General features: G+C 43.6%; 1 protein-coding gene across 1 annotated transcript in view; it reads left to right on the top strand.

The window, feature by feature from the left end:
- Window positions 1–26134, top strand: part of slc4a11 (solute carrier family 4 member 11) — a gene marked incomplete at its 5' end in the record, with an annotated part of 91071 nt that extends 64937 nt beyond the window's left edge. Inside the window, 6 exons of the mRNA XM_084311099.1 lie at window positions 1–92; window positions 3193–3358; window positions 9480–9653; window positions 11378–11570; window positions 21563–21732; window positions 22989–26134. The exon at window positions 1–92 is cut by the window's left edge and continues 15 nt beyond it. Coding sequence (XP_084167225.1) covers window positions 1–92; window positions 3193–3358; window positions 9480–9653; window positions 11378–11570; window positions 21563–21732; window positions 22989–23055 — 862 coding nt within the window. The 3' untranslated portion in view covers window positions 23056–26134. The remainder of the gene's footprint in view (window positions 93–3192; window positions 3359–9479; window positions 9654–11377; window positions 11571–21562; window positions 21733–22988) is intronic.
- Window positions 26135–27934: the final 1800 nt, after the last annotated feature.

Raw genomic sequence — 27934 nt, 5'->3', positions numbered from 1 at the left:
CAAAGTGAGGGAGGTGTTGTCTGACTGCGCTCTGCCCATCTCCGTCCTCGTGTTCTCCTTCATCGGCTCGTACCTGTTCAACGACATTCAACGTCAGTGTCCTCTCTTACTCTATTAAATCTCCACAGGTGAAAGGTCATCGCTAAGGGGGGCGGAAATGTAACCGGCCCATTAGTGGGGTTGAGAGGTAATGGGGTTGGGTGGGTATTGTTAAAGGGATATTTCTGGAACCCTGGCCCTAGTTGCTACTTACCAGTGGTGGTGATGATGTCATTTCTCAGGCCAATCTATGCTGTTCCTCACACTAGCTCCAGCGGGAGCATGTCTATGTTCCCCGGGTCCTATGTTCCCCGGGGTCCTATGTTCCCCGGGGTTCTATGTTCCCCGCTTTGATTGATTGATTGAACATTTTAGACCACCAGCCCTGATTTCAAACTCTAACCTTAACCAGTTCGAAAGAGGGCCTAAGCTTAACCCGTTCGAAACAAGGCGGACATTAATAATTAATAAAATAATATAAAATTTATAAAATTTTCAATCTATTAATCAATCAAAGCGGGAACATAGAACCCGGGGAACATAGGGATGATCCCGCTCCAGCTAGTTAGCCACAAACCAATGCAAAGTCAAGGGGGTCAAGCGCCCCCGTCTGTACAAGCTGACTGAGGACAACTGAAATCTACTCCACAGTGCACACCAAGCACATTTCAGTTGTACTCAGTCAGCTTGCACAGACAGAAGCTTGACCCCCTTGACTTTGCATTGGTTTGTGGCTAACTAGCTCGAGCTAGTGTGAGGAACAGCATGTATTGTGCTAAGAGAGGACTCTACAGATCTACAACATCATTGGCAAATGGGGCTATAGGGTTCCAAAAGAACCAGAAGCTTTGTTAGTGACCCAGGTCTAAGTTTGTTTCTTTCAGGGGGGGTTTAAGGGTAATTCTGGGGACTAAGACACCCCCTTTTGTCCTGTTATTACATAACAAATTGTACTCAATTATCAAATAATCAATTATCCTGAACACTACCACACTATAGAAGGTTAACCCTCTTTCACTACCACACTATAGACGGTTAACCCTCTTTCACTACCACACTATAGACGGTTAACCCTCTTTCACTACCACACTATAGACGGTTAACCCTCTTTCACTACCACACTATAGACGGTTAACCCTCTTTCACTACCACACTATAGACGGTTAACCCTCTTTCACTACCACACTATAGACGGTTAACCCTCTTTCACTACCACATTATAGAACAGTGGTCTGCAATAGGCGGCCCGCGAGCCGAAATTGGCCTGCCAACAATAATACCTGGCCCGTCAGATTATTTTGAGAATATGATTTTCTTAATTTTTTATTTTATATATCAGACTGACTATAGGCTAGGGCAGTGGTTCCCAAACTGTGGTGCACCCCTTGTGGCTAATGGTGTTAAAAATTTTTTTTTTTTTTTTTTTACAATAAAATGTCATACACATCTTAGTCAAACCTTTACTATTATGGATATTAAACATGCTGGCAGAGTACATGCATCCATGTTGTCGTGAACATTTTAATTAAATAAGGAAATTCCCTATCCATAGTCGCCGTGGGAAGAGATAAAATCAAATCTGTGCACGGAGACCAGCAACAATTTTTTCTAACAGAAACCCATTGGGGGGTGCGTCAGCTAGGTCGGGAGGTGACAGGGGGTGCACGGCCAAAACGGTTTGGGAACCGCTGGGCTAGGGCCTATGCTATATATATAAGCTATAATGTCCAAACAGAGAAACTACCACCACCTAAAGAATGCTTATTATACTTTGTTTTATCCATGTTGAGAGTGAATAACAGGTGTGCTATAGGCAGTGAGGTGCAATGTAGCGCTTGCTCAACATGAATACAGTCAGTGGACAGCGCCTGGTGCTGAAATAGCAAAGAAGCAGTGTGGTATGAAATTAAAACACCAGTTCAGTAAGTCATTCAAACTTTATCTTTATTTATATATGACTGTGACGGCACCACACATGTGAACAGTGACAATGCAATTAAAACTGATGTCAAATCGGGGCAAAAAAAGCTGAATCCGCTTCAAGAAGACACACTACATACATTAGGTATAAAATAATTACAATGAGACATTCATTAACTAAATAAAAAATACAATTTGACTTTTAACCCTCTAAAGCCGGGCGCAACACTAGACATGTTTTGCAAAACATTAAATATCTTTGCATCCGTTTATGATAAAGACTCGCTTTATTCTATCGGAATCGGGAGACTGGAAATAAAGCATAGAATCTTGAAATATCGAGATTGGTTGTTTTCTCTGGACTGCATCTAATCCGCTGTGTATCTATTTATCATATCTATGTCTTTCACTATAGCCAATGTAAATGCTAGAATTGGTCAGGTGGACTGGAAGAACCAATGGAAAATTTGTGTCGTTTCTCAATAGTCCAGTCCGCTCCACAGAACGGGCCGTCAGATAGAGGCGCTGGTTGTGCGTAATGTATGATAGACCGATAGAGAGGCGCCTGTCTCTAGTTTTATAATAAAATGGCAAAAAGACAAAGGTATAATGTTCAGTGAAAACATGTATTATATATAATAATGGAAAGTAGAAAAAACTGCTCGTTTACAGTTTATTATGCCACCTAGGCAGCTCGTTTATTTTGATCCATTTTCTGCCTCTGCCACAAATGTATGTCTTAGTTATATAAGGTGGTCTGTCACAGAGTTACACTTTTTTCACTATAGATTTATTAAATTAGCCATTGTCTTTGGTTCTGGCCCACCATATAATGGCTTGGAAAAAATTTGGCCCGAGGCTTAATTGCAGACCCCTGCTATAGAAGGTTAACCCTCTTTCACTACCACACCACAGACTGTTAACCCTTTTTCACTACCACACTATAGACGGTTAACCTTTCACTACAACACTGCAGACGGTTAACCCTTTCACTACCACACTACATAAGGTTAACCCATTCACTACCACACTATAGACGGTTAACCCTTTCACTACCACACTATAGACGGTTAACCCTTTCACTACCACACTACATACGGTTAACCATTTAACTACCACCACACTACAGACTGTTTACCCTTTCACTACCACCACACTACAGACGGTTAACCTTGTGTTGTAGTGAAAGGAAAGTGACATTTTATTATGAACTTTTTTCCCCCGTCCCAATAGTTCCCGGCTTCAAGATCTACAAACTGCCCGTCTTCAGGCTGGCCCAGCTTGACAAACTGTCGGCCTGGAACGTGGTCAGCGCCATGGGCCTGGGCTTCCTGCTGTCCCTCCTCATATTCATCGACCAGAACATCGTTGTGTCGCTGACCAACGCGCCGGAGAACAGGTTAGAGGCGGCGACGGTTCTTGGCGTGGGGATGTGTGCGAATTTAAGGTTTTATTACATTGGGGTCTGCAGGTCAAATCCGGCCCTGGAGAATGACGAGATTTCATATTTGGTCTATTTTTGTGTATGCTCTTGATATTTCAGGAGTGATTTAGAAATGACTTGATTATTATATTACGGAACAAACAAACAAACAAAGTAGGGGTGGGCACAAGTAATGTTACAAGTAATGTTTTCCCAGATCAAGTACTCTCTCTCTCTCTCTCTCTCTCTCTTTCTGTCTCATTTCTCTCTCTCTATATCTCTTTCTCTATCTCTCTTCCTGTCTCATTCGCTCTCTTCTCTCTCTCTCTCGCTCTCACTCTCTCTATCTCTCTTTCTGTCTCATTCTCTCTATCTCTCTTTCTATCTATCTCTCTTTCTGTCTCGTTTCTCTCTCTTCTCTCTCTCTGTCTCATTCTCTCTCTCTTCTCTCTCTCTCTCTCTCTCTCTCTCTCTCTCTCTCTCTCTCTCTCTCTCTCTCTCTCCTCTCTCTCTCTCTCTCCTCTCTCTCTCTCCTCTCTCTCTCTCTCTCTTCTGTCTCATTCTTCCCCTCTCCCTCTCTCTCTCTTGAGTAATTGTTTAGGGAAATCTACTTTTAGAACGCATCTTAAAGCGCATGGACAAGTTGAGTCACACATACGCACTGCCGATTTTATTATGTCTCACTCTGCAGACATAATGCACGGCAATATACCTCCATGTGTATTGTGAGTCAAAACAATCAGTTACCATTTGTAATAACTACATTACCTCCACTCTGTCTGCAGCAGATCTCTCCACTCGTGGAACGACATATCCATATCAATAGTCTATGAATCCTCAAAAACCACTCAAATTCAGTTAAAAACAGCATGTACTACTGGAGTAATCAGTTACTTACACCCGTCCCTAGTTATTATAAGAATTAAGACATTTACTTGCTACATTTGTAAAATGATCCATTTAAACATTTTTATGTTTATGCCCTTGGCCCCCTTGGTCTACATGTTCTGTGTGCAGAACAGAATGTCAGGACACTGGGACTCCTAAAGACACAGTCCGTGATAGCAGTATGGCACCCTCTGTTGGTATACTGCCGTAGCACTGTATATGGTGCACTGCTGTTGTTCACATAGAAATTCATTCGAGTAAAGATGCACTTAGCAGATTTTTTAACCGTATCCTATCATTCTGTTGTGAGGAGGACGTGTGATAATTAAGCAACATCACAGCAGAGGGAGTGTCGTTATACTGAATATCAGCGAGGCTGTGACTACCTGCACAGGCAAGATAACCACAGCCGTGCTGATATCCAGTATAACGACACTCCCTCTCCTGTGATATTGCTTTCATACAACAGTTCTACAATCGCCATATATTAGTTAACAGTAATAAGCGACAACAACAGATCATTTATTTTTAGCTCCGCCAAGAAATAGTTCCACAACTGTGCTCTTGAACTTTGCCACCGTTGCCAGGCAACCTGAACACAAACATTTTCCGGGCATAGTTACTACTTTGTACAGGTCTACACACGTTACCACTGGACCGTTTGTTTTAAATATATATATTAATAGCTGAGCTTCTGTCATCTTCTACAAGTTATCGAAGACGGTTCACATTGTCAGTCGACTTGATACAGTTTAATTGTTGGTTGCTGTACTGTAACTAGGGTATTAATTAACAATTTTTTTTTTCTTTTTCTTTTTTAAGAATCGAAATTAAGAATCGAAATGCAAATATGTTACTTCTCGGTGCCCAACCCTACTTTCAACACGAGCTGGACCTACTGTGGGGGAGGGCCGGTGTGCACATATTTAACTCAATTAATGGTTATTAATTAACACCTGTGCGGCGGAGTGATACATAATATACATGATGATGATGACACACAATGATACATAATAGTTAAAAGTCCCCAGTGCTGGCGGCTGGGTGGCGTAGCGGAGATTGCGCTCGTCACCAATGCAAGAGGACTCCGGTATCGAATCCCAGTCTCTCAGCATTGCCTCCGGCTTGGGCCGGCCGTCGTACTGGCTCATTTGGCAGAGTTAGCGGGTGGAAAGTCGATGGGTGGTAATCTGGACGTTGTGGACAGCGACTCCTACAGGTCGGTTGGGTGACGCCTGCACAGCAGAGACAGGAAGTATCGGGGCAGCGTGAGCCTCCCACACGTTACTCCTCGCCAATGAGAGTCCGCGCTGTCTGGTGAAAAGATGCGACAGGCTGCCTCCTCGTGTATCGGAGGGGACACGTGATGCAAGGCTTCTATCCCCACTACAACCGGCCAGTGGGAGGCATAGTCTAGCAACGTTCAAGACAGGGGAGGGGAGAATTGGCAATACGAAATTGGGATGGGAGAAAAATAGAAAAACAAGGAGAAAAAAGTGGATCGAAAAAAAGGTCCCTGTTATATTGAATATCAGCTATCACGGCTGATCAACCATGCTATCAAGCTGGCTATGTGTGTGTGTCCCCCCCCCTGCTGTCCTCCAGTAAAATTCCAGATGTTTTATTAACAGAAAAGATAATGTTACTTTGACTGAATTTCTCAACTCCTTGGAGATACAAGGTTTTCACACAGTGTGTGCGTGTGTGTGTGTCTGCCTATGTATAACGATAGATATCAGTGATTTTACGAGCCTTGTCTTTGGCCACGGTGCCTTAGGGTTGATGCGCATTATGAAATGATGGGAGACTATAGGCCTCAGAAGTAGAAGTCAGTGGAAAACTAGAATTTCTTTCCTCCATTGTTATGTTATCCGCTGTAAGTCTGTGTGGATCCTGCAGTACTAATTGGGAGTTAAAAGCCTGTCATCCCACAGATACAGTCTGCTACTGTAGGCTCCTCCAGCGGGGAATAAACCAAAGGGATTTTCAACATTATGGTTTCATTTTGTGTCGTACACACACACACACACACACACACACACACACACACACACACACACACACACACACAGACTAATTGGAGCTGGTCCGTCCCCAGAGAGGCTCCGCGCTAAAGAGACGGCCGCACAACGTACAATGTATACCATGTGTGTGTGTATACTGTGTGTGTGTGTATACCGTGTGTGTGTATACTGTGTGTGTGTGTGTGTGTATACTGTGTGTATATACCGTATGTGTGTGTATACAGTGTGTGTGTGTGTATGTGTGAGTGTGTGTGTGTATATACAGTGTGTGTGTGTGTGTGTGTGAGTGTGTGTATACAGTGTGCGTGTGTGTGTGTATATGTACAGTGTGTGTGTATATACTGTGTGTATATACCGTATGTGTGTGTGTGTATACAGTGTGTGTGTGTGTGTGTATATACAGTGTGTGTGTGTGTGTATATATACTGTGTGTGTGTGTAATAATAATAATAATGGATTCGATTTATATAGCGCTCTTCGTGACACCCCAGAGACCCCAGAGCGCTTACAGAGTCCATTATTCGTTCATACACAGTCATACCGGTGGTGGTAAGCTACAATTGCAGCCAGAGCTGCCCTGAGGCAGACTCACGGAAGCGTGGCGAATAATCATCGCCTACGGCCCCTCCGACCACCACCAACATTCATTCACATGCATACACATTCATACAAGGCAAGTAGGTTAAGTGTCTTGCCCAAGGACACAACGGCGGTGGGATGGACATGGGCTTGAGCGGGATTCGAACCACCAACCCTTCGATCATTGGACGACCCGCTCTACCCCTGAGCCACGCCGCCCCACAAGTGTATATACTGTGTGTGTGTGTATACAGTGTGTGTGTGTGTGTGTGTGTGTGTGTGTGTGTGTGTATATATACTGTGTGTGTGTGTGTGTGTGTGTATACAGTGTGTGTGTGTGTGTGTATATATACAGTGTGTGTGTGTATATACAGTGTGTGTGTGTGTGTGTGTGTGTGTGTGTGTGTGTGTGTGTGTGTGTGTGTGTGTGTGTGTGTGTGTGTGTGTGTGTATACAGTGTGTGTGTGTGTGTGTTGGATCTCTGACGGCACACATAACATCTGGAGAGAGAGAGATAAAACCTGTGAAGGTCACGTCCTCTCTTTTTCGTACGCAAGACCGTGCTTGGTTTTTGTTGTCGCCCACAATGACACAGCAGTTATGAGAGAGAAAAACACTGAAGGCTAACTGAATGTACAAGAAAACACCTTTCTCCTCCTTGTTGAATATATGTGAGAGAGAGAGAACGTGGAGGAGTTCTTATTGTGATGAAGAGCACAGTTATCCTCAGGAGAGCTGTGCCCCTTGTGGTGTACAGTATGTGTGGTGACGGGGGTAGAGCTGTCGCCTGGTAATCTGAAGGTTCGTGTTTGTTTGTTTGTTTGTGGGTGTAGGTCTGTCGTGTGTTTGTTTGTGAGTGTAGGGCTGTCGTGTGTGCCTATTCATGAATTTACAGTAGGCCTATGCTAAGTTTGTGCAGTTTGGGACCCTCTCGAAAACGAGATACTGTATCTCGATGTGGTTTTCCCAATAAAATAATTTCAATATCTGTATTTAGATTAGATTAGAATAAAATGTATTGTCATTATACAGCACAAGTGTACAGTACAACGAAAATACGTTTGGCATCCAATCAGAGTGCAAATGTAACAGTAAAGTGCAATAGTAATATACAATGTACAGGTGATTAAACTGGGTATAAAATATATTAACGAGTACTATTGAGTGTAGTGCTAATCAGATGTATGTACAGACTTGTAGTATTAATATGTACAGTGATACAGGTATAAAGACACTATGGTAGTCATACTGGCCAGCAGCGTAACTAGTAAGAGTAGGTAAGGGATATGTACATATATATATATACGGTATATACAGCATTATTGTACATGCTATCATACAGAGTTATATGGGGTATATGCAGGTGTATAAGTAGGTAAATAGAAGGATTATATGCAGGTATATTCAGACAGATATTGATATATATTATATATATATATATATTGTGACAGACTCAGGGGTGTTTTGAGCTATCACCAGATTGGAATGAACAAAATACACACGGCACAAGGTAGAAGCAAGTTTAACAGCAGTTTTATTGTTGTTTAGGGGGGGAAGGAGAGATTTTCTATGCCTCTTGATTGGGCTTTGACTGCGCTCACCTGTCCCGTGCGCGTCTGACACAGGTGCGCTCCATTGGGCTTGACGTGCTCTGCTTTGCCGGGAGTCTCCTCGGATCTCCTAATATGGGCATATGTCCCAGTACCTTGGCCGATACTATGTTTGTTTCTGACTCTGAAGTGTGTGTGTGTGTGTGTGTGTGAGAGAGCGAGAGAGAGAGAGAGAGAGAGAGAGAGAGAGAGAGAGAGAGAGAGAGAGAGAGAGAGAGAGAGAGAGAGAGAGAGAGAGAGGTGAGAGAGATGAGGAAAGGGCAAGAGAGAAAGAGAGCTGGGAGTGCGTGAGAGAGAGAGAGAGAGAGAGAGGGGGGCGGGGGGTGAGTCCTCAGCCCTTGTGTGGGTGAATGTAACAAGTTCCTAACTTTTTCTTTCTCCTATTATTTCATGCACACTTTATTCATTGTTTTAAATGATATTTTCTTTTAAGTTATTTTGTGCTGTTTGTTTTGAATTTGATGCAAATTTCCAATGCATGAGGGTCATCCTTTTGTGTTAAATGGCTGCTTAAACAAAGAAATGGGGATGAATAGTAAAGTAAAGTTCAACACACTACTGTGTTAGTAATCATTACTATGTAATGTTACAGTTAGTAAATTGGTATGCCCATCTGTTATTTTTTTGTTGGGCTTTTATTTAATTTGTTCATGATTTCAGCATTTTGTTTTACAATGCAGTTTGCACATCTTAGTTACTTGAAGATTCTGGACAGTATTTCTCATTGTGTCTCATTGGCAATAAATAAACATGAATATTTTTGCATAAAGCAAGAATTTGTCTACTCTCATGTTGATAAGAGTATTAAAACTTGAAAAATATCAGTTTAAGGTAGATTTAGAACAGATAAAAAAGATGCGATTAATTTGTGATTAATCACGATTAACTATGGACAATCATGCGATTAATCAGATAAAATATATATGCGGTAACTATAAATGTATAAATATATACGGTATATCCAGCAGAGTGTGTATGTGGTGTCTATGTGTGCAGGTTGCTGAAGGGGACAGCGTATCACTGGGACCTGGTGCTCTCTGGGCTCATCAACATCCTGATGTCGGTGTTTGGGTTGCCTTGGATGCACGCCGCCTTCCCCCACTCCACCCTGCATGTGCGCCAGCTGGCGTTTGTGGAGCAGCGCGTGGAGGGGGGGCACCTCTACGAGACGTGAGTCACCCTCGGGACCGGTCCATATGGATACTGTAGTCAAATAATAAAAAAAAAAAAATCTTTTTTTTTTGTGCACACTAGTTTAATGTTTCAAGTTTTGTTTTATTTTGTCACATATAAGGTACATGTACATTACAGTGACATGCTTGGTTCTGTATGAGCCCCCTGAGATTGTGCTTCATACAGTAAAAGGTGATGTAAATAAACAATAAACAAAACAAAACAATACAGTAAAAGAAAAGTTAAAAGAATAAAGACCAAACACTATACACAATATACAATATACAAACTAAAGTACAAAATACAAACAATGCAAAAATGCTAATTGAGATTTACCACATAAATACTGTAGTGATTCACCCTATTTCTATTGTGGAATATTATATAAATGTATGTTGAATCACTCTAGTATTCCTGTGGTTCTACCATAGAAGTAGCCTACTACATATATGGTTAATTCTATAGTGATTCAGTATAGTATTTCTACAGCCATTTGTCCATTTGGGGGGGAAAAACAACACTTTGTTTTCAAATGCAAAATACAATTACCGTAGAAATCGTTAATGCGGTGAATTCCTCAAACTACAATCATACAATCAAAATATCACTGCATCCCCAGCCGTTACCACCGTGCCTTGTCTGTTTTTCCGCTTTCTAATCAACGGCTCGATTAGCGCCCCGTCTGCATAGATGCCACGTTGTCATTCTGTGTCTCGGGGCGACTGTGTAGAACCTGATTGCATGATTACCGTTTCGCTGAAAGGGTTCAGTCTTTTATCAACAGATACTCTGCACGGTGTCTGGTTCATGACACCGAGAGGACAAAGAGATACACACATACGCACCAAGAACATACCTGCAAGGACTAATTAAATGCACGTGCCTACATGTGTGCTGGATATGTTGTGTGTGTGTGTGTGTGTATATCTCTTGTTTATGTGTTGCGTGTCTTTTCATATGACGTGCACATGCTTATATATATCCATGCTTTGTCAACGTCATGTGTGTGTCTCTGTATGTCTCTGTGTATGTGTCTCTGTGTGTGTCTCTATGTATGTCTCTTTGTGTGTGTATGTCTCTGTGTGTGTATGTATGTCTCTGTGTGTGTATGTATGTCTCTGTGTGTGTATGTATGTCTCTGTGTGTATGTATGTATGTCTCTGTGTGTATGTATGTCTCTGTGTGTGTGTATGTATGTCTGTGTGTGTGTATGTATGTCTCTGTGTGTGTGTGTGTGTATGTATGTATGTATGTCTCTGTGTGTATGTATGTATGTCTCTGTGTGTATGTATGTCTCTGTGTGTGTGTATGTATGTATGTATGTCTCTGCGTGTGTATGTATGACTCTGTGTGTGTGTGTATGTATGTATGTATGTCTGTGTGTGTGTATGTATGTCTCTGTGTGTGTGTGTGTGTGTGTGTGTGTGTGTGTGTGTGTGTGTATGTCTCTGTGTGTGTATGTATGACTCTGTTTGTGTGTGTGTGTGTATGTATGTATGTATGTATGTATGTATGTATGTATGTATGTATGTATGTATGTATGTATGTATGTATGTATGTATGTATGTATGTATGTATGTATTTGTGTGTATGTGGGTGTCTTTGTGTGTGTGTGTATGTTTGTCTTTGTGTGTGTGTGTGTGTGTGTGTGTGTGTGTGTGTGTGTGTGTGTGTGTGTGTGTGTGTGTGTGTGTGTGTGTGTGTGTGTGTGTGTGTCTCAGCATCGTGCAGGTGAAGGAGACGAGGCTGACGTCCCTGACGGCCAACATCTTGATCGGGGTGTCGGTGCTGCTGCTGCCCCCCCTGCAGTGGATCCCCAAGCCGGTGCTGTACGGCCTGTTCCTCTACATCGCCCTCACCTCCATCGACGGCAACCAGATGTGTGACCGCATGGCTCTCCTCCTCAAGGAGCAGGTGAGACCTCCTGCCTCCTCTTCTGCGGACTCTACGCCTCCGTGTGTGTGTGTGTGTGTGTGTGTGTGTGTGTGTGTGTGTGTGTGTGTGTGTGTGTGTGTGTGTGTGTGTGTGTGTGTGTGTGTGTGTGTGTGTGTGTGTGTGTGTGTGTGTGTGTGTGTGTGTGTGTGTGTGTGTGTGTGTGTGTGTGTGTGTGTGTGTGTGTGTGTGTAGCCCCTTTTACCCCAGTTGACTTAGAGGGCAGGGCCCTAGGTTCGTAACACCTAGCTCTTACTAATCTAATAATACAAATATACGAATATCTGTTTGGGATATAACATCAATACCTTTGAAATAGAAATGATCAAGCCAGACACTTAACTTTAAATATAAAAATAATCTGTATTGAACATAGTGTTATATATTACATACACCGTGTGTATATATATACACATTACCGAATAAAGAAAATGTTAGTTAGTTAATAAATAGAGTATTGTCTCTCAAAGGCACCGTGTGCTCAATATCAAAAAAGGAAAACAAAATAACAGAGCTGTTACTCTGTACTCAGGTTCAAACTCAAAGGCACCATGTGCTCAATATCAAAAAAGGAAATATAAATGAAAACCTATATCCAAAATGGCATTAATGATACAGCTAATTACAAATGAAATATCCTGTACAATAATACAATATACTAATATACCTAAGCCGGCATCTAATAAACAAAAACAAACAAACAAAAACCCCCGTTGCAGGCCTGATTGATGGGAAACTCACAATCCCATTTAATCTTCAGCTCTAACGAGCCAAAGTACTCACGGTCCGGAGTCAGTGTTCAGGTGGGGGGAAAGGAGAAAGTGGAGATTGAGTACGATGCAATGTGAAGTCCTGGTGGGCCTCCCACGCTGCCAGAGGAAGTCTGTACAGGCCTTGGTAGCACAGACTGCTATCTGGTTCCCGAAATCTGTACAGGCCCTGGTAGCACAGACCGCTTATCCTGTTCTCGAAGTCTGTACAGGCCCTGGTAGCACAGACCGCTTATCCTGTTCTCGAATGTAGTGGGTTTCCGGGTTAGCTATCCGGGGCCTGCTACTGTTTACCTAGCTTAGCCAGCTAGCCTCAACACCCAGTCCAATGTGGAGCAATTGATTAGGCATGCCTATCTAACATGCACAATTCCCCGACATCACATATAATGTTCAGCGTGTGTTCTAGGCCAGAACACTTGATAACACTATACTGGATACAACTTAGCAATGGTGTGTCAAACATTTGCACACTCTTCCACCTGCTTCTCTCACCCTCTCACTTTCTGGTCTCGAGAGCTCAATCACCACACCTGGTTAAACCCAGTCCCATCAACCCTGACCTTTTTCCTGATTGGCCAAGCCACAGTTCCCAGTTCACATAGACAGGAGTTCTACATATTACCCATACATGAAATAATGGTATATGTAGAACATATTACCCAGAGGTAAATAAGATATACAAAATACAAAATAATAACATATATTATATTAACAGGATAACCACTAGGTTAATATTACCAGGGTTAGTTAATATTACCAGGGTTACACCCTCCCCCTTCCAAAGGTCTGTATGTCCCCATAAGACACGACATTTAACAGACTAAGGAGTTGACCCATTCGCTTCTTAACGTTGTTTGATCTTTATAACCATACCTCTGTGCACTATGGTCAACGGTTTGTCTCTGGATTTACCTGGCTCATCATAGGTGAGTCTAATTATTGGCTTTACTGCTCGTTTAGGCCTGGTTTGTGTCTCAGGCACAACTTCTTCTTCAGAGCTGCTAGCGTGCCCTCCTTGTATGTCCGACCCCGACTCAGGAGACTCTGACTCAGGAGACTCTGACTCAGTAGACTCTGACTCAGGAGATGGCTCCTCTCCGCTCTGTTCATCCTCGTATGTGTCAGGAGCTCTGACTGGTTCTCCATCAGGGATGACGACAGCTGGCTCTTGCACAGTCCTTTTCTTCAGGATCCCTTCCAGGTAGGTACTGTAGGGTCTGCGCTCCCTTACATACTCTACTTCAGAGGATGAGTCAGACGTCCGCTCACTCTCTTCTGTTGTAGGAGGAGACGGTATACGTTGTTGCTTCTTGATAGTTCCTGCCCTAGTTCTTGGTTTCACAGGTGTGTTGTGGTCACTCTCCGTTCTTGGCATCCGTACCAGTTGTCCAATGGGTAGGAGATGATCTCTGTGTAGGGTCCTTGTGCGTCCTATTCCATCTTCAGGACTCACTCTGTAAACAGGTAAGTTGGGCATTTTGCTCACCACCACGTGAGGAACAGCACTCCATCGGCTTTGGAGTTTGTGTTTTCCTCTCAACCCCAGGTTTCTTAACAACACTCTGTCACCAGGTTCCAAGGTTTGGCAGGTCACTCTCTTGTCATAGGACTTCTTGATTCGCTGGTGTACTTTGTCAGCTGCGGCAGAAGCTAGTTCAAAGGCTCTTTGCAGGTCGTCTTTCAGCTTAGCCACATACTTGATGTGGTGACCTCTTTCCTTGCCATCCGGTGACGTACCAAAACACACATCCACAGGAAGTCTTGCTTCTCTTCCGAACATCAAGAAGTACGGAGAGTATCCGGTGGAGTCGCACTTGGTGCTATTGTATGCATGCACTAAGTAAGGTACTTGCTGACTCCACTGCCGCCTCTTTTCTTGACTCAGCGTGCCCAGCATTGACAATAGCGTGCGGTTAAAGCGTTCGGGCTGTGGGTCTCCTTGTGGGTGATACGGAGTGGTTCTGGATTTCCGTACTCCCATCATTTGCAGCATCTCCCGGATCAGTCGACTTTCGAAGTCACGGCCTTGGTCCGAATGGATTCTTGCTGGCAGCCCATAATGTACAAAGTATTTCTCCACCAGTACTTTTGCGACAACATGTGCTTTCTGGCTTCTGGTGGGGAAAGCCTGAGCATAGCGAGTAAAATGGTCTGTGACCACCAACACATTGCTTATGCCTTTACTGTCGGGTTCCATTGAGAGAAAATCAATACACACAAGATCCATTGGACCTTTGCTCAAGATCTGGTGTAGTGGAGCTGCTCGCTGAGGAAGGGACTTACGAGTGATGCACTCTCCACAGTTCTTAATGTACTGTTCCACTTCTACAGACATCTTCGGCCAGAAGAATCTGCTCCTCAGTTGGTCGACAGTTCTCTCAATGCCAAGGTGTCCTAAATCGTTGTGCATGGCCTTCAACACTATTTCTCTGAACTCTTTTGGGAGTACAAGTTGAGTGACAACATCTCCAGAAGGTCGCTTGCTCAACCGATACAACATACCTTCTTTCATGGTCAACTTTCCCATCTCTCGTTTGAGCTTAGAGAGTTCTGGACTTGCATCCTCATCTTCAAGCCATTTCCCCTGCTTCACGGCCTTGATAGCAGGTCCTATATCGACATCCTTTTCCTGAGCTCTCTTAAGCTCTTGCTTTGACATCTGTCTCAACGACTCGGATTCCAAGTGGGTTGGAAACGCATAGATGTCTGGGATGCACTGAGGGGAAGCTCCCAACTGGTCGACACACCTCAGTAGGCAGCCGTGAGTCTCAGGGATAGAGATTCGCTGGCCGATGGCCTTTACTCCAGTCTGTGATAGAGTCACCCATTCATTACGGGTTTCTTCCTCAGGCATGATCCGGGACAGTAGGTCTGCATCTATATGGTGTCGGCCCGGGCGGTACTGTACATCAAATTCATAGGTGGACAGGGCAGCCAGCCATCGATGCCCTACTGCACTGAGCTTTGCTGTGGTGAGCACGTAGGTAAGGGGATTGTTATCCGTACGTACTGTGAATCTGGCTCCGTAGAGATAATCATGCAATTTGTCTACTACAGACCACTTTAGCGCCAAGAACTCCAACTGGTGGATTGGATAGTTCTGCTCAGATGCACTCAGTTTTCTGCTTGCGAAAGCCACTGGTCGCAGGCCCTCTGTGTACTCTTGGTAGAGCACTGCTCCAAGTCCCTTCAAGCTAGCGTCAACATGTAGGATGTAAGGCTTTTGGGGGTTTGCAAATGCCAACACAGGTGCATGCGTCAGACATTGTATGATCTGGTGAAACGCATCTGTGCAAGGCTGATCCCATCGTTCTCCAAAAGGCTCTGACTCTTTGATGTACGCCTTACTCCGTGGGCGTTCTTTCTGCTCTTCTGCGTGGGTGCATAACCCTTTGTCAGCTCCGTCAGTGGTCGCACAATGGCAGCGTAATTGGCTATGAAACGCCGATAGTAGCCACAGAACCCTAAGAAGGATTGCAAGGTCTTCAGGTTCGTCGGGCGAGTCCAGTTGGTAACCACTTCTATCTTTTCCGGGTCAGGTTCGACACCCTCGGCGGACACAATGTGACCCAGGTATTTCACTCTCGGCAGGCAGATTTGACACTTGTCTATGGAGAGTTTCAGTCCGACTTCTCCGAGGCGATCCAGGACCTTGAGCAGCCTTTCTTCGTGCTCCTCTAGAGACCTCCCGAAGACAATCAGGTCGTCAAGGTACACCAACACCTGGAGTAAGTTCATGTCACCTACTGCTCTCTCCATTAACCGCTGAAAGGTTGCTGGGGCTCCACGTATGCCCTGTGGCATCCTCTCAAACTCGTAGAACCCTAATGGGCAGATGAACGCCGTCTTCTCTCTGTCTTCCTCCGACATGGCGATCTGGTAATAGCCGCTTCGCAAATCGAGGACGGAGAACCATTGACTTCCTGTCAGGGCATTCAGCGCATCATCAATGCAAGGGGTTGTGTATTGGTCTGGGATGGTACGACTGTTGAGCAACCTGTAATCGATGCACATCCTGACTGTTCCATTTTTCTTCCTCACAACCACGATTGGTGAGTCATAGGGGCTCCGAGACTCTCTTATGATCCCGGCTTGCAGGAGCTCTTGTAGGTGCTTTCGCACGTCCTCAATGTCTGCAGGTGCCAGTCGTCGTGAACGCTCACGGAATGGGCGAGGATCAGAGAGACGGATCTGGTGTTCTACCCCTTTAGCTAGTCCGACATCCCACTCTTCCATGGAGAAGACATGAGATCTTTGCGACAGTTTTTGGCGAAGACGGGATTTCCACTCTTCTGAGATAGGCGAGTCTCCGAAGTTGATTCTGCTCTCATCAAACTCTGATGAGGTTGCCTCTTTGGGCGGGATGACAGTGACTGAATCCACCAGGTGCAGATACCCAATCACCGTTCCCACTGCTATGCTTGTTTCTCTCAGAGAGTCATTTTTTAGTAGGACTCTGAAACTGTTGCTGTCCATGGCCTGGCTACACACTACCATGGGCTGCAGTGACACACCAGCAGGGAGAGGGGCTATTGGTGAGGCGTCTAGCATTAGGATCTCCTGGCCTACTGCCTGTGTTAGCTCAACTTTGCACACAGCCTGCACATCACCACCAGGGGGTAGAGTCAACGGACCTGGTCCTTTCCACCGCACTGAGCCTACTCTATCTTCTCCCTCCACCATCTCATCTGAGCGCTTCAAAGTAGCCTGGTCTCCTACAGCACAAGCTTGGACGCCTAAGGTCGAAGTCACATCAATCCCACCGTCTCTGCACTGCTTCACCAATTGTCTTACATGACTAGCATTGGTCCCTACAATGACAGATGTCTGGTCTGCAGTCTTAGGGCTCGGGCAGATGAGTGCAAGGACTGTCATAGTCTGACTGGTACCTACCACCTCTGCTGGATACTCTACATCTACGACTACATAGCCAAGGTAGGGGTAACTCATATTGGATTCACTTAGACCCCAGAGGGCTAGCCCAGAGACAGGCTGGATTGGGACATGAGATAAGTACTTCTGATACCAGGGTGCAAAAATTATAGTCACCTGGGAGCCGCTGTCTAACAGGGCGGTGCAAGGTTGTCCACTAACCTTCAACTGTACAAGGCTAGGTGGCCCTACCAAACCCTCAGGGATAGATGGACTCTGGCAGGTAACTGCACTCTTTTTCACGTCACAGTTCTTGTTACCATGGGTGACACTACCTGTCTGCTGCTGGTCTTTTGCTACTCTCAGGGCATGAATTAGTCTCTTGATAACCTTAGCCTGGTTCTCAGGGTTTTGACACTTCCCTGCAAAATGACCACCCTCGCCACACCGGTAGCAGAATTTCTCCTCTGCACCCTTTGGCGATCTTCGGGGATAGCTGGAGACAGGTCTTGACACGTCCAACGTCGAGACTGCAGCCGCAGTTTCTCTGGGAGTCACTCTTTGGTCGACTTTGTTTTGGAGTCGCTTCATCTGTTTCCTCAATGCCGCTAACTCGGAGTCAGGACGAAGCTCACTGGGTGTGGCTACATTGAGAGCCATATTCTCTGCAGTATCTTGCCTGCCTCGGTCTGGCCTAGTCGCCACTGCAGCAACTAAGGACTTTAGCTCCTTTACTTCAGCTTTCAGGCTCTGTATTTCAGCCTGTTTTCCGTCAATTTCTGTCATCACCGGAACACACTGCACAGCGGGGAAGAGTTTCTTCCTTGAGGCCTCATACTCTTCCTCTGAGCGTATATCCTTCAATAGCTGAAGAAAGGTGGGCGGTGCTGCTTTCCTCTCTCTTAGGCGGAGATTAACGAGCATTAGATCAGAGGCCACTGCACCTCGCAACAACTGCTCTATCCGTGCTCTGTCCACATTTGTTGGTAGAATACCACCTCGCTGGCTCACTTTGTCTAGTGACTGCTCCAGACGCCTCAGAAAGTCAGAGAGTTTCTCACCTGGCTGCTGCTGCATCATTCGGAATGAGATGTACAAGTCTTCTCCAGACTGCACAGTTCCAAACACATGTTCCAGGGCTTCCAGGCATTCTCCAGGACTAACATCAGGGTTGCTGGCTCGTGCAGATTTCACTATTTCTAGTGCAGAGCCTTTGAGATTTTCCATCAGCCTCCGCCTCTTCTCTTTATCAGAGCCATCACTTTCTTCTACCATGAGTCGTGCTTGCTCTAACCAGTGTTCAAACTGTTCTTCACCTGATGGAGTGGGCAAGGTCCCAGAAAACAGACGTAGGCGCCGATAGCTGTTATGCTCAGTGGGGGGTTTTACTTTGTCCATCAACTCACTAAGTGCGCGCAGGATGGATTCGGTTGGGCTAACGGGAGAGTCTGCTCTCTGAAACATGTTCTGGAGGTCTTCCTCCATCTTCCCCTCAGCAAACAGTAGTCCTGCTAACTTCTCGTAGAATTTAGCATCATCCACAGGGGCTGAGGGGGTCTCTCCTACTATGATTATAGGCCACGCCTCGCCACCATCCGTAGGCATAACTTCAGGGGGAACATTCTCACCCGTTACCTTTTCCCGACATTCACACAGGATCATAAACTTTTTTCGCTGTGTACTGAACGACCTGCCTCTGACACGCACTCGCCCCAGACATTTTACTGTCTCCAGGGTCTTTTCTATGTTGGTGACATCAACATCTTCTGAAATGAGGACCATAAGCGCATGAGCCACATTTAATCCCTCCCCACGGCACCAGTCTTTAAGCTCCATCACAAGCGCAGCTTGAGTGTCCATTTTATCCATTTATAGATTTTTCTTTCTTTTTGCTCTTAGCAACTTAAACAATATATATATTTTCTTTTTGCAAATTAAACAATATACATATTTTCCTTCTGCAAATTAAACAATATATATATTTTCTTTTTGAAAATTAAACAATAGATATATTTTCTTTCTGCAAATTAAACAATACATATATTTTCTTTTTGCAAATTAAACAATATATATATTTTCCTTTTGCAAATTAAACAATATATATATTTTCCTTTTGCAAATTAAACAATATATATATTTTCTTTCTGCAAATTAAACAATTCCTTTTATGGTGCTACTGGCTTGATTTCTAACCTATATATTGTTATAAACCCAAACAGATTCTCACTGGAACCTCCATTTATGTAGCCCCTTTTACCCCAGTTGACTTAGAGGGCAGGGCCCTAGGTTCTAATAATACAAATATACGAATATCTGTTTGGGATATAACATCAATACCTTTGAAATAGAAATGATCAAGCCAGACACTTAACTTTAAATATAAAAATAATCTGTATTGAACATAGTGTTATATATTACATACACCGTGTGTATATATATACACATTACCGAATAAAGAAAATGTTAGTTAGTTAATAAATAGAGTATTGTCTCTCAAAGGCACCGTGTGCTCAATATCAAAAAAGGAAAACAAAATAACAGAGCTGTTACTCTGTACTCAGGTTCAAACTCAAAGGCACCATGTGCTCAATATCAAAAAAGGAAATATAAATGAAAACCTATATCCAAAATGGCATTAATGATACAGCTAATTACAAATGAAATATCCTGTACAATAATACAATATACTAATATACCTAAGCCGGCATCTAATAAACAAAAACAAACAAACAAAAACCCCTGTTGCAGGCCTGATTGATGGGAAACTCACAATCCCATTTAATCTTCAGCTCTAACGAGCCAAAGTACTCACGGTCCGGAGTCAGTGTTCAGGTGGGGGGAAAGGAGAAAGTGGAGATTGAGTACGATGCAATGTGAAGTCCTGGTGGGCCTCCCACGCTGCCAGAGGAAGTCTGTACAGGCCTTGGTAGCACAGACTGCTATCTGGTTCCCGAAATCTGTACAGGCCCTGGTAGCACAGACCGCTTATCCTGTTCTCGAAGTCTGTACAGGCCCTGGTAGCACAGACCGCTTATCCTGTTCTCGAATGTAGTGGGTTTCCGGGTTAGCTATCCGGGGCCTGCTACTGTTTACCTAGCTTAGCCAGCTAGCCTCAACACCCAGTCCAATGTGGAGCAATTGATTAGGCATGCCTATCTAACATGCACAATTCCCCGACATCACATATAATGTTCAGCGTGTGTTCTAGGCCAGAACACTTGATAACACTATACTGGATACAACTTAGCAATGGTGTGTCAAACATTTGCACACTCTTCCACCTGCTTCTCTCACCCTCTCACTTTCTGGTCTCGAGAGCTCAATCACCACACCTGGTTAAACCCAGTCCCATCAACCCTGACCTTTTTCCTGATTGGCCAAGCCACAGTTCCCAGTTCACATAGACAGGAGTTCTACATATTACCCATACATGAAATAATGGTATATGTAGAACATATTACCCAGAGGTAAATAAGATATACAAAATACAAAATAATAACATATATTATATTAACAGGATAACCACTAGGTTAATATTACCAGGGTTAGTTAATATTACCAGGGTTACATGTGTGTGTGTGTGTGTGTGTGTGTGTGTGTGTGTGTGTGTGTGTGTGTGTGTGTGTGTGTGTGTGTGTGTGTGTGTGTGTGTGTGTGTGTGTGTGTGTGTGTGTATGTGTGTGTGTGTACACACACTTGAGAGGGAGCAGCCCCAGTTACCATATCCTGCTGACTTACTGTCCCCTATAGATACCCTGGGAAGTGAGCTGCGCACTCTGTAGCAAAGGAAAAAAGTAAAGTAAAGACTAATCAGGGCTCTTCCCCCCCCCCCCCCCCCCCGACTCTCCCTCCCTCTCTCACTGTCTCTGTAGAGGGATAATAATACACTGGGGAGTTGAATGAAATAATAATTCAGATCTTATTGGAACCCTTTCCTTTATCTCTCCATCTCTCTCAGCTCTCTACTATATGCTACGGACTCAATTATAGATAGACAGACAGACAGACAGACAGACAGACAGACAGACAGACAGACAGACAGACAGACAGACAGACAGACAGACAGACAGACAGACAGACGGACGGACGGACGGACAGGCAGGCAGGCAGACAGACAGACAGGCAGACAGACAGATCTAGATAGGTATAGATTGACAGGCAGGCAGGCAGACAGACAGACAGACAGACAGACAGACAGACAGACAGACAGACAGACAGACAGACAGACAGACAGACAGACAGACAGACAGACAGACAGACAGACAGACAGACAGACAGACATTCTTCATCCTCCTCCTCTCTAATCTCTCCTCTCCTGTCCACGTCCAGACGTCCTACCCGCCCACCCACTACATCCGCAAAGTGCCACAGAGGAAGATCCACTACTTCACCTTCCTGCAGATGATGCAGCTGCTGGTGCTGTGCGCGTTCGGCATGTACCCCATGCCTTACATGAAGATGGTGTTCCCCTTGCTGATGATCCTGCTGATCCCAATCAGGTGAACAGCTTCTCCTTGTTTCTCTCACGCAGGCTCGTCCTTATAGCTTCATCTATAGGGTAAGCAGTACGCACTGATGTACTGCTTCTGTCACTACAGATACTTATAGCTTCATCTATAGTTTCATCTATAGTAGGGGTGTAAAGGTACACGTATCCGTACCGAACCGTTTTAGTACTGGACCTTGGGTTCAGTACGGCTGTGTACCGAACGAATGCAATGGTATGGTAACCACTAATGACCGCCCTGTTTTTTTCACAATCTAATATAATTAATAATTATTATAATTCTTTTTTTTTTAACAAGTCGATTATTAATTTCAATATAGAATATTCGTTGACAGCCCTGCGAGTACAATTAGTCACTGCACACTACATCACCCCTGAGTGGAACATTGAAAGCAAAACGTTCCCCCACTGTACCGAAAATGCGTACCGAACCGTGACTTCAAGACCGAGGTACGTACCGAACCGTGGTTTTTGTGTACCGTTACACCCCTAATCTATAGGGTACGTACTGATATACTGCTTCTGTAGATACTTATAGTTGTATCTATAGGGTACGTATTGATATACTGCTTCTGTCACTACATATACTTATAGTTTAATCTATAGGGTACGTATTGATATACTGCTTCTGTCACTACATATACTTATAGTTTAATCTATAGGGTACGTATTGATATACTGCTTCTGCAGATACTTATAGTTGGGAAATATGTGCACGCGATTGATTTTTCCGTGCATGTGAAGAGCGCTCGTGAAGCTCAAATCATACCCACGACGATTTTCCATTTAACCATTTTTTCATTAGCCATACTCCTCTCGACATGTCTTTGCACAAACGCACACATCACAGAAGAAGTCTTGCATATTAAGTAACGTTATATAATGTTAGTTTTCGGACTGTAAAAAGGGAGAGGGACAAAAACCAGATTTTGCAAAGTAAGGGGCACATGTCCGCCCTGGCCCCGGTGGAGATTTCGCCCCCTGTCCCTATAGTGGACAGTTTGCCCCTGCCTTGGATCCATTTCTCTCCGGTTTGAGAAGCACAACCTTTGTGTCGCATTTCTGTTTTACAGCACATGAGAAAATATACAGCAGTGGCTAATACTGTATTAGTACAGTATAATTAATTTGTTCATCGTATCATTCCTTGCTGCCTCACCTTTATCAACTGTTGGTTGCATATCTTCCTGTTAACAAGGTGACTAGTGACCCTGGTTCGACATAAAATGTCTTCTTCTGCTCTCATAGGAACAACCTGCTCCCTCATATCATTGAGGCCAAATATTTGGACATAATGGACGCCCAGCACATGTAGCTGCGGGCAGAGGGGAAGAATAAAGAGAAGAAGAAGAAGAGCTCTCTGGTTAAAAGAGAAAAAAAATTTAATAACGTGTTTTCAATGCAAAACTGAAAGAAAAAAAAAGAAGAAAAAAAAAAAAAGGAGAAATACCGACTGTTTGATTTGTTTTCGTTAGAGAAGAACATTGGTTTAGGTGAAGCACTGGATGGAAGAGGTAGAGTGAGAAAAGAGAGAGGATATCCATCGGGACTATACTTTCTGAATGTGGACAGAACGCGTCTCTCACACCAGTCCCGCGGAGACGTGGACGCGCCAGGACCTTCAACCTCCGCTTTCCACCACCTCAGAATGTCCCGACGTGCCATATCCCGTTTCTGTACGGTTTACTTTTGGTTTCCATTTCTTGTTTTTGTGCCAATCAGGTGTTTTTTTGCGATGTAAGGAATACATTCCTTCTTAGTTTATTTTATTTTTCTATTCTGTATGAAGGACAGTCGTGTCTGTCCGTCGTTTACTGGTGTGTCGTTCCTGAGTCATTCCGACGTGTGTCAAATGTTTATCAAAAAAGGACAAAGGACTGTGTGTCGCGAGACACATCGATTCTTTCCTTTGTCCTCTACCTTCCTGCCAGGTTTAGAACCCTTTCAGGGTGGAATTGAAGTGCTCAGCCAAATAACAAATACATTCCACTGATATCCAACGTGTAATTGTTATTTAAGATGACAGCACAAACCAAAACACATAGTTTAATTTTAATCTAATAATAAATATATTATAGTATATTATGGCAATATACAAAAAACAAAATCACTATTTTAGGTAAAAATTGAAATAGATATTTATTTATCATAACGATGGTATATCTTTACAAAAGGGCATAAATGTGTGTGTTTATCCCTAACTGGAAATAAATAGATATTGATCTTTATATTTCCTTTCCTTTTTGTTTTATGTTTCACAGTAACTTGATTCATATTGTCTCCTAAGTCTCTTCCTTACATCTGGGTTTGGATCGTTGTTTACCTATCAAAGAAGACCATTTCAACACCGTGTCAATAAAGAAAAAATGAAGAAAAAAATGGAGACAAAAAACACGCTTCTGGCACATTGCTCTCAGTGAGGCTTGTTAGGTAGTTAGGTAAAGTGCTTTGTAATAAACAAACCAACAGATCTGATGGATCTCTTGCTGTGGAAAAGTGTCCAAAGCTCAGTTTAAGGTAAATCCGGTCTTGGTTTTTAATTTAGATGTTATGATTAGATTGATGCTTGCGAAACCTTGTCATGTAATCCAGATGCCTGGAAAGATTATCTTAATATACACAAAAAAAAGAAGAAACAAGTAAATAAAAAGAGATAACTGCTAAGTGCTGGTTGCTCCTCTGTTTGAATGGAGCTAGGAAATAGCATGATTCACCCGTTTTTGATACGATGTGATGCCATTATGTATAATGGTAATGTATCCTACAACACAAACGAAATACACAAAAGACAACAGTCACAAAGTAAGCTAAAACTATTCTCAATAACCCAAATGCAAAGATCACTATATTCAGCAATACTGTGTACAAATCCAAACGCGCTACAGTGACCGAGCAGTCCGGTGTGGGCCTACCTGTGTGGGTCGGTCGGTTTACTTTCAATAGAGGCCTTTCACAGAATGCTTATAGAGCGCCCATTTTTCCTCCATGTTGGAAGAGACAACGGTTGCTGTGTTGATATATGAACAAAAAGATGTATAAACCGGCGTGTTATCACTGGATCATGTAAACGAGTCACAGTGGAACGGTGATATCACACATATTTAATATTATACCTACTCTACTACCACTGCACAGAAATGAGGTGCTTTTGTTTCTCATGTGGTTACCAATGGTAACAGGCAGCCATGTTGGAAGAAAGAACTACACAAGCATTCCGTGCAAGGCCTCTCTATCTTCAATTCAGAACATTTTCTTTCAAAATGACAAATATTGGAAATCGTTTGGCACTAGGCGGCGGTCATATCAATATATATCAATAAACGAGAACGCTCTGTCTTTAGCGAAGGAGCGTCGATTATCTATTTACACTTTGAATCGATTGAGGTGAAAGTAAAGCGACCCCTGCATTACCGTGCTTGGTGTTGGTGGAACAACGGAAGGCCAGCTGGAACAGCGGCAGGTTGATGGTTCGGACCGCTCTCATGGTACAAATAACATTCCACGGCAATTTGATTATGAGCCTCCGACACATCGAGGAACAAGGTTCCGCTTTTTCCGTGAGACATTCGTGTCGCAGGGTATTCTTTTTTTTCTTTTTTTTTTATTACCATTGGTTTAATTTCCCAAATCGAATGGCAGCTCCCTCAAGTGGTTCCGTTTACTGTGTCTTAACGATGTCAGAAAGATGTCCCAATTCAAGATGTCTCAACGCGGAAGGATAGTATAGGAATGAGAAGCTGGGAGCATTTGCGTAATCCCTGGAATAAGCCTTAAAAGACAGCCCCAGTGAGAGATTGTGAGATATGAAATAATATGTACAGTTTGCAATGCAAAAGTTTTGAGTTTTTAATCAAATATCCATATAATCCATGGTGAGGTGTTACGTTTTCGAAAGGTTTTAAACCGAGTACAGAGATCGCCCATTCTACTTCTTACGTGACAGTATTGTTGTTGTTATATCGTCCTCTGTACTGTTCATGCAAAGATCTCAGCAAACACTTCTCTCTCCAAGAGCATTGGATTCAGAGTGAAAAAGTCATACTCTAGTAGTCTGTGAAAACCTTGACCCCCCCCCCCCTTCCCTTAATTGGATTTGTTGACAATTGCGTACCGTGGTGTTTTACTCTGATTTCATATAGCCTCCTTTTTCTAATGAATGTACAACGTGTGGATTTTTATATAGCATACTAATTTAGGTGGCAAACAGATCTGTAATTTTGTCAAAAAGATCAGCTATATTTGTAAAGCTGTAATATGTAAAAGAAATAAGAAGAAAATGTTTATCGAACAGAACGTGTTGGTTTACTATAGTATATATATATATACAGTATACACACTGTACACTGAAAAAGAGACTATCTGAAGCTGTTTGCCAAATAAAGCGTAATAGTGATGTACAGTATGTATTTGTTTGTGTGTTCATTTAGTAGTAGTTGCAGTGCTGTAGTACTCCTAGGCCTATTACTACTAATACTACTAGATCTTTTCATCAACGTCAGCTTGCGGGTAAAACTCTTGCTTCCGAAACCAAACCATGCGTACATCTTTTTGCTCCAGGGACATTCTGGTTTTGTTCAGGTGACCTCTGGAGCCTCTCCAAGAGATAGGTGCACGGTTTGGTTTCAAAAGCAGGATTTTGCCTATGAACATCATTATTGTTTACAAACAGTAAAATAGTATACTACTAACATAGTGTGAATCAATAATCTATAGTGCCTCTACATGGCCGGATATCTGACTAAATCTGTGTATTTTAAACCATATGCTGGGGCCTTTTTTCAATTAAAACCATTGCTTGCATGGGTACATACTCTGGTGAAAATGTGTGAAACTATGCAATTAATATACACTCATACAAGAATCCCAGAGCTCTTGGGGCACTTGGTGGTCTGGGGCCCTGGGGCAATCGTCTGTTATGCCCGGTTGGTAATCCAGGCCTGTCCTATGTATCGTACTGGGTCACTCACTAAGCACTGCCTTTAACAAAAAGATGCCCCCCCCCCCAAATGACTTGGTATAAGACATCGTTTTAAGATTAGGAGGAAGAGGCCTGTGACATCTCCATTAATCATAAAACCATGGTCCTCACCTACAACGCCCCAAAACCTCTCCCCCTACCAACCCTCTCAGTCCCAGGGTCTCTCCACCTCTGCCTGCCTCCTCTCCATGCCCAGGTTCAACACTCTCAGTCCCAGGGTCTCTCCACCTCTGCCTGCCTCCTCTCCATGCCCAGGTTCAACACTCTCAGTCCCAGGGTCTCTCCACCTCTGCCTGCCTCCTCTCCATGCCCAGGTTCAACACTCTCAGTCCCAGGGTCTCTCCACCTCTGCCTGCCTCCTCTCCATGCCCAGGTTCAACCCTCTCAGTCCCAGGGTCTCTCCACCTCTGCCTGCCTCCTCTCCTCTCCACGCCCAGGTTCAACCTATCTTACCTTGCCATGCAGCTGGATTCAGGAGCTCATTAGATTCTGTGGAACAAACCATCTGGCAGATCAGGTTATATACTGTATAATCTCCCGTTTACCCAAAAGTTTTTTTTTATTACGTTGTATTGTGACACGAATTAAATTGGGCTTTGTATGGGGGATATGTGTTGCCAGATTAGGTTGAGAAACCATTTTATCCGCTTGACAAAGTGCAGTGTGAAAGCGAACTGAACCAAATGAAAAAAACAGCAACTTCACCCCTGAATCACACCAAATCTAAATGGTAAATGGTGCATTTATATAACAGCTTTTTATCCAAAGCGCTTTACAATTTTGTTCCTCACATTCACCCATTCACTCAAACATTCACACACCGACGGCAGCCTGCATGCAAGGTGCCAACCTGCTCATCGGGAGCAATTAGGGGTTAAGTGTCTTCTTGCTCAAGGACACTTCTACACGCTGCCCGGGAGGAGAGGGAATCAAACCGGGAACCTTGTGATTATCAGACGACCGCTCTAACTCCTGAGCCACTGTCGCCCCCATCTACTGAATTATACTGTAGGTGTGAAAGCGACCTCAGTCTCGCATAGCCATACAGGTCTGGCTGAACCTATTATCTAGAAAGGTGCTATATAAATCACTTTTATAATCATTATTATTAGTACTACCATAGTTGTACTAGTAGTATAATAGCAGACTTGATCCTACACAATGGGCAATTGCATTATCACTGAAATGCAACACAGTACAAATATTAAACAGTAGG

The sequence above is a fragment of the Notolepis coatsorum genome, assembly GCF_963971535.1.
Source record: "Notolepis coatsorum genome assembly, chromosome: 3".
Taxonomy (NCBI): Eukaryota; Metazoa; Chordata; class Actinopteri; order Aulopiformes; family Paralepididae; genus Notolepis; species Notolepis coatsorum.
The sequence above is the reverse complement of the archived record's forward strand: the minus strand, read 5'-3'. Positions and strand labels throughout refer to the sequence as shown.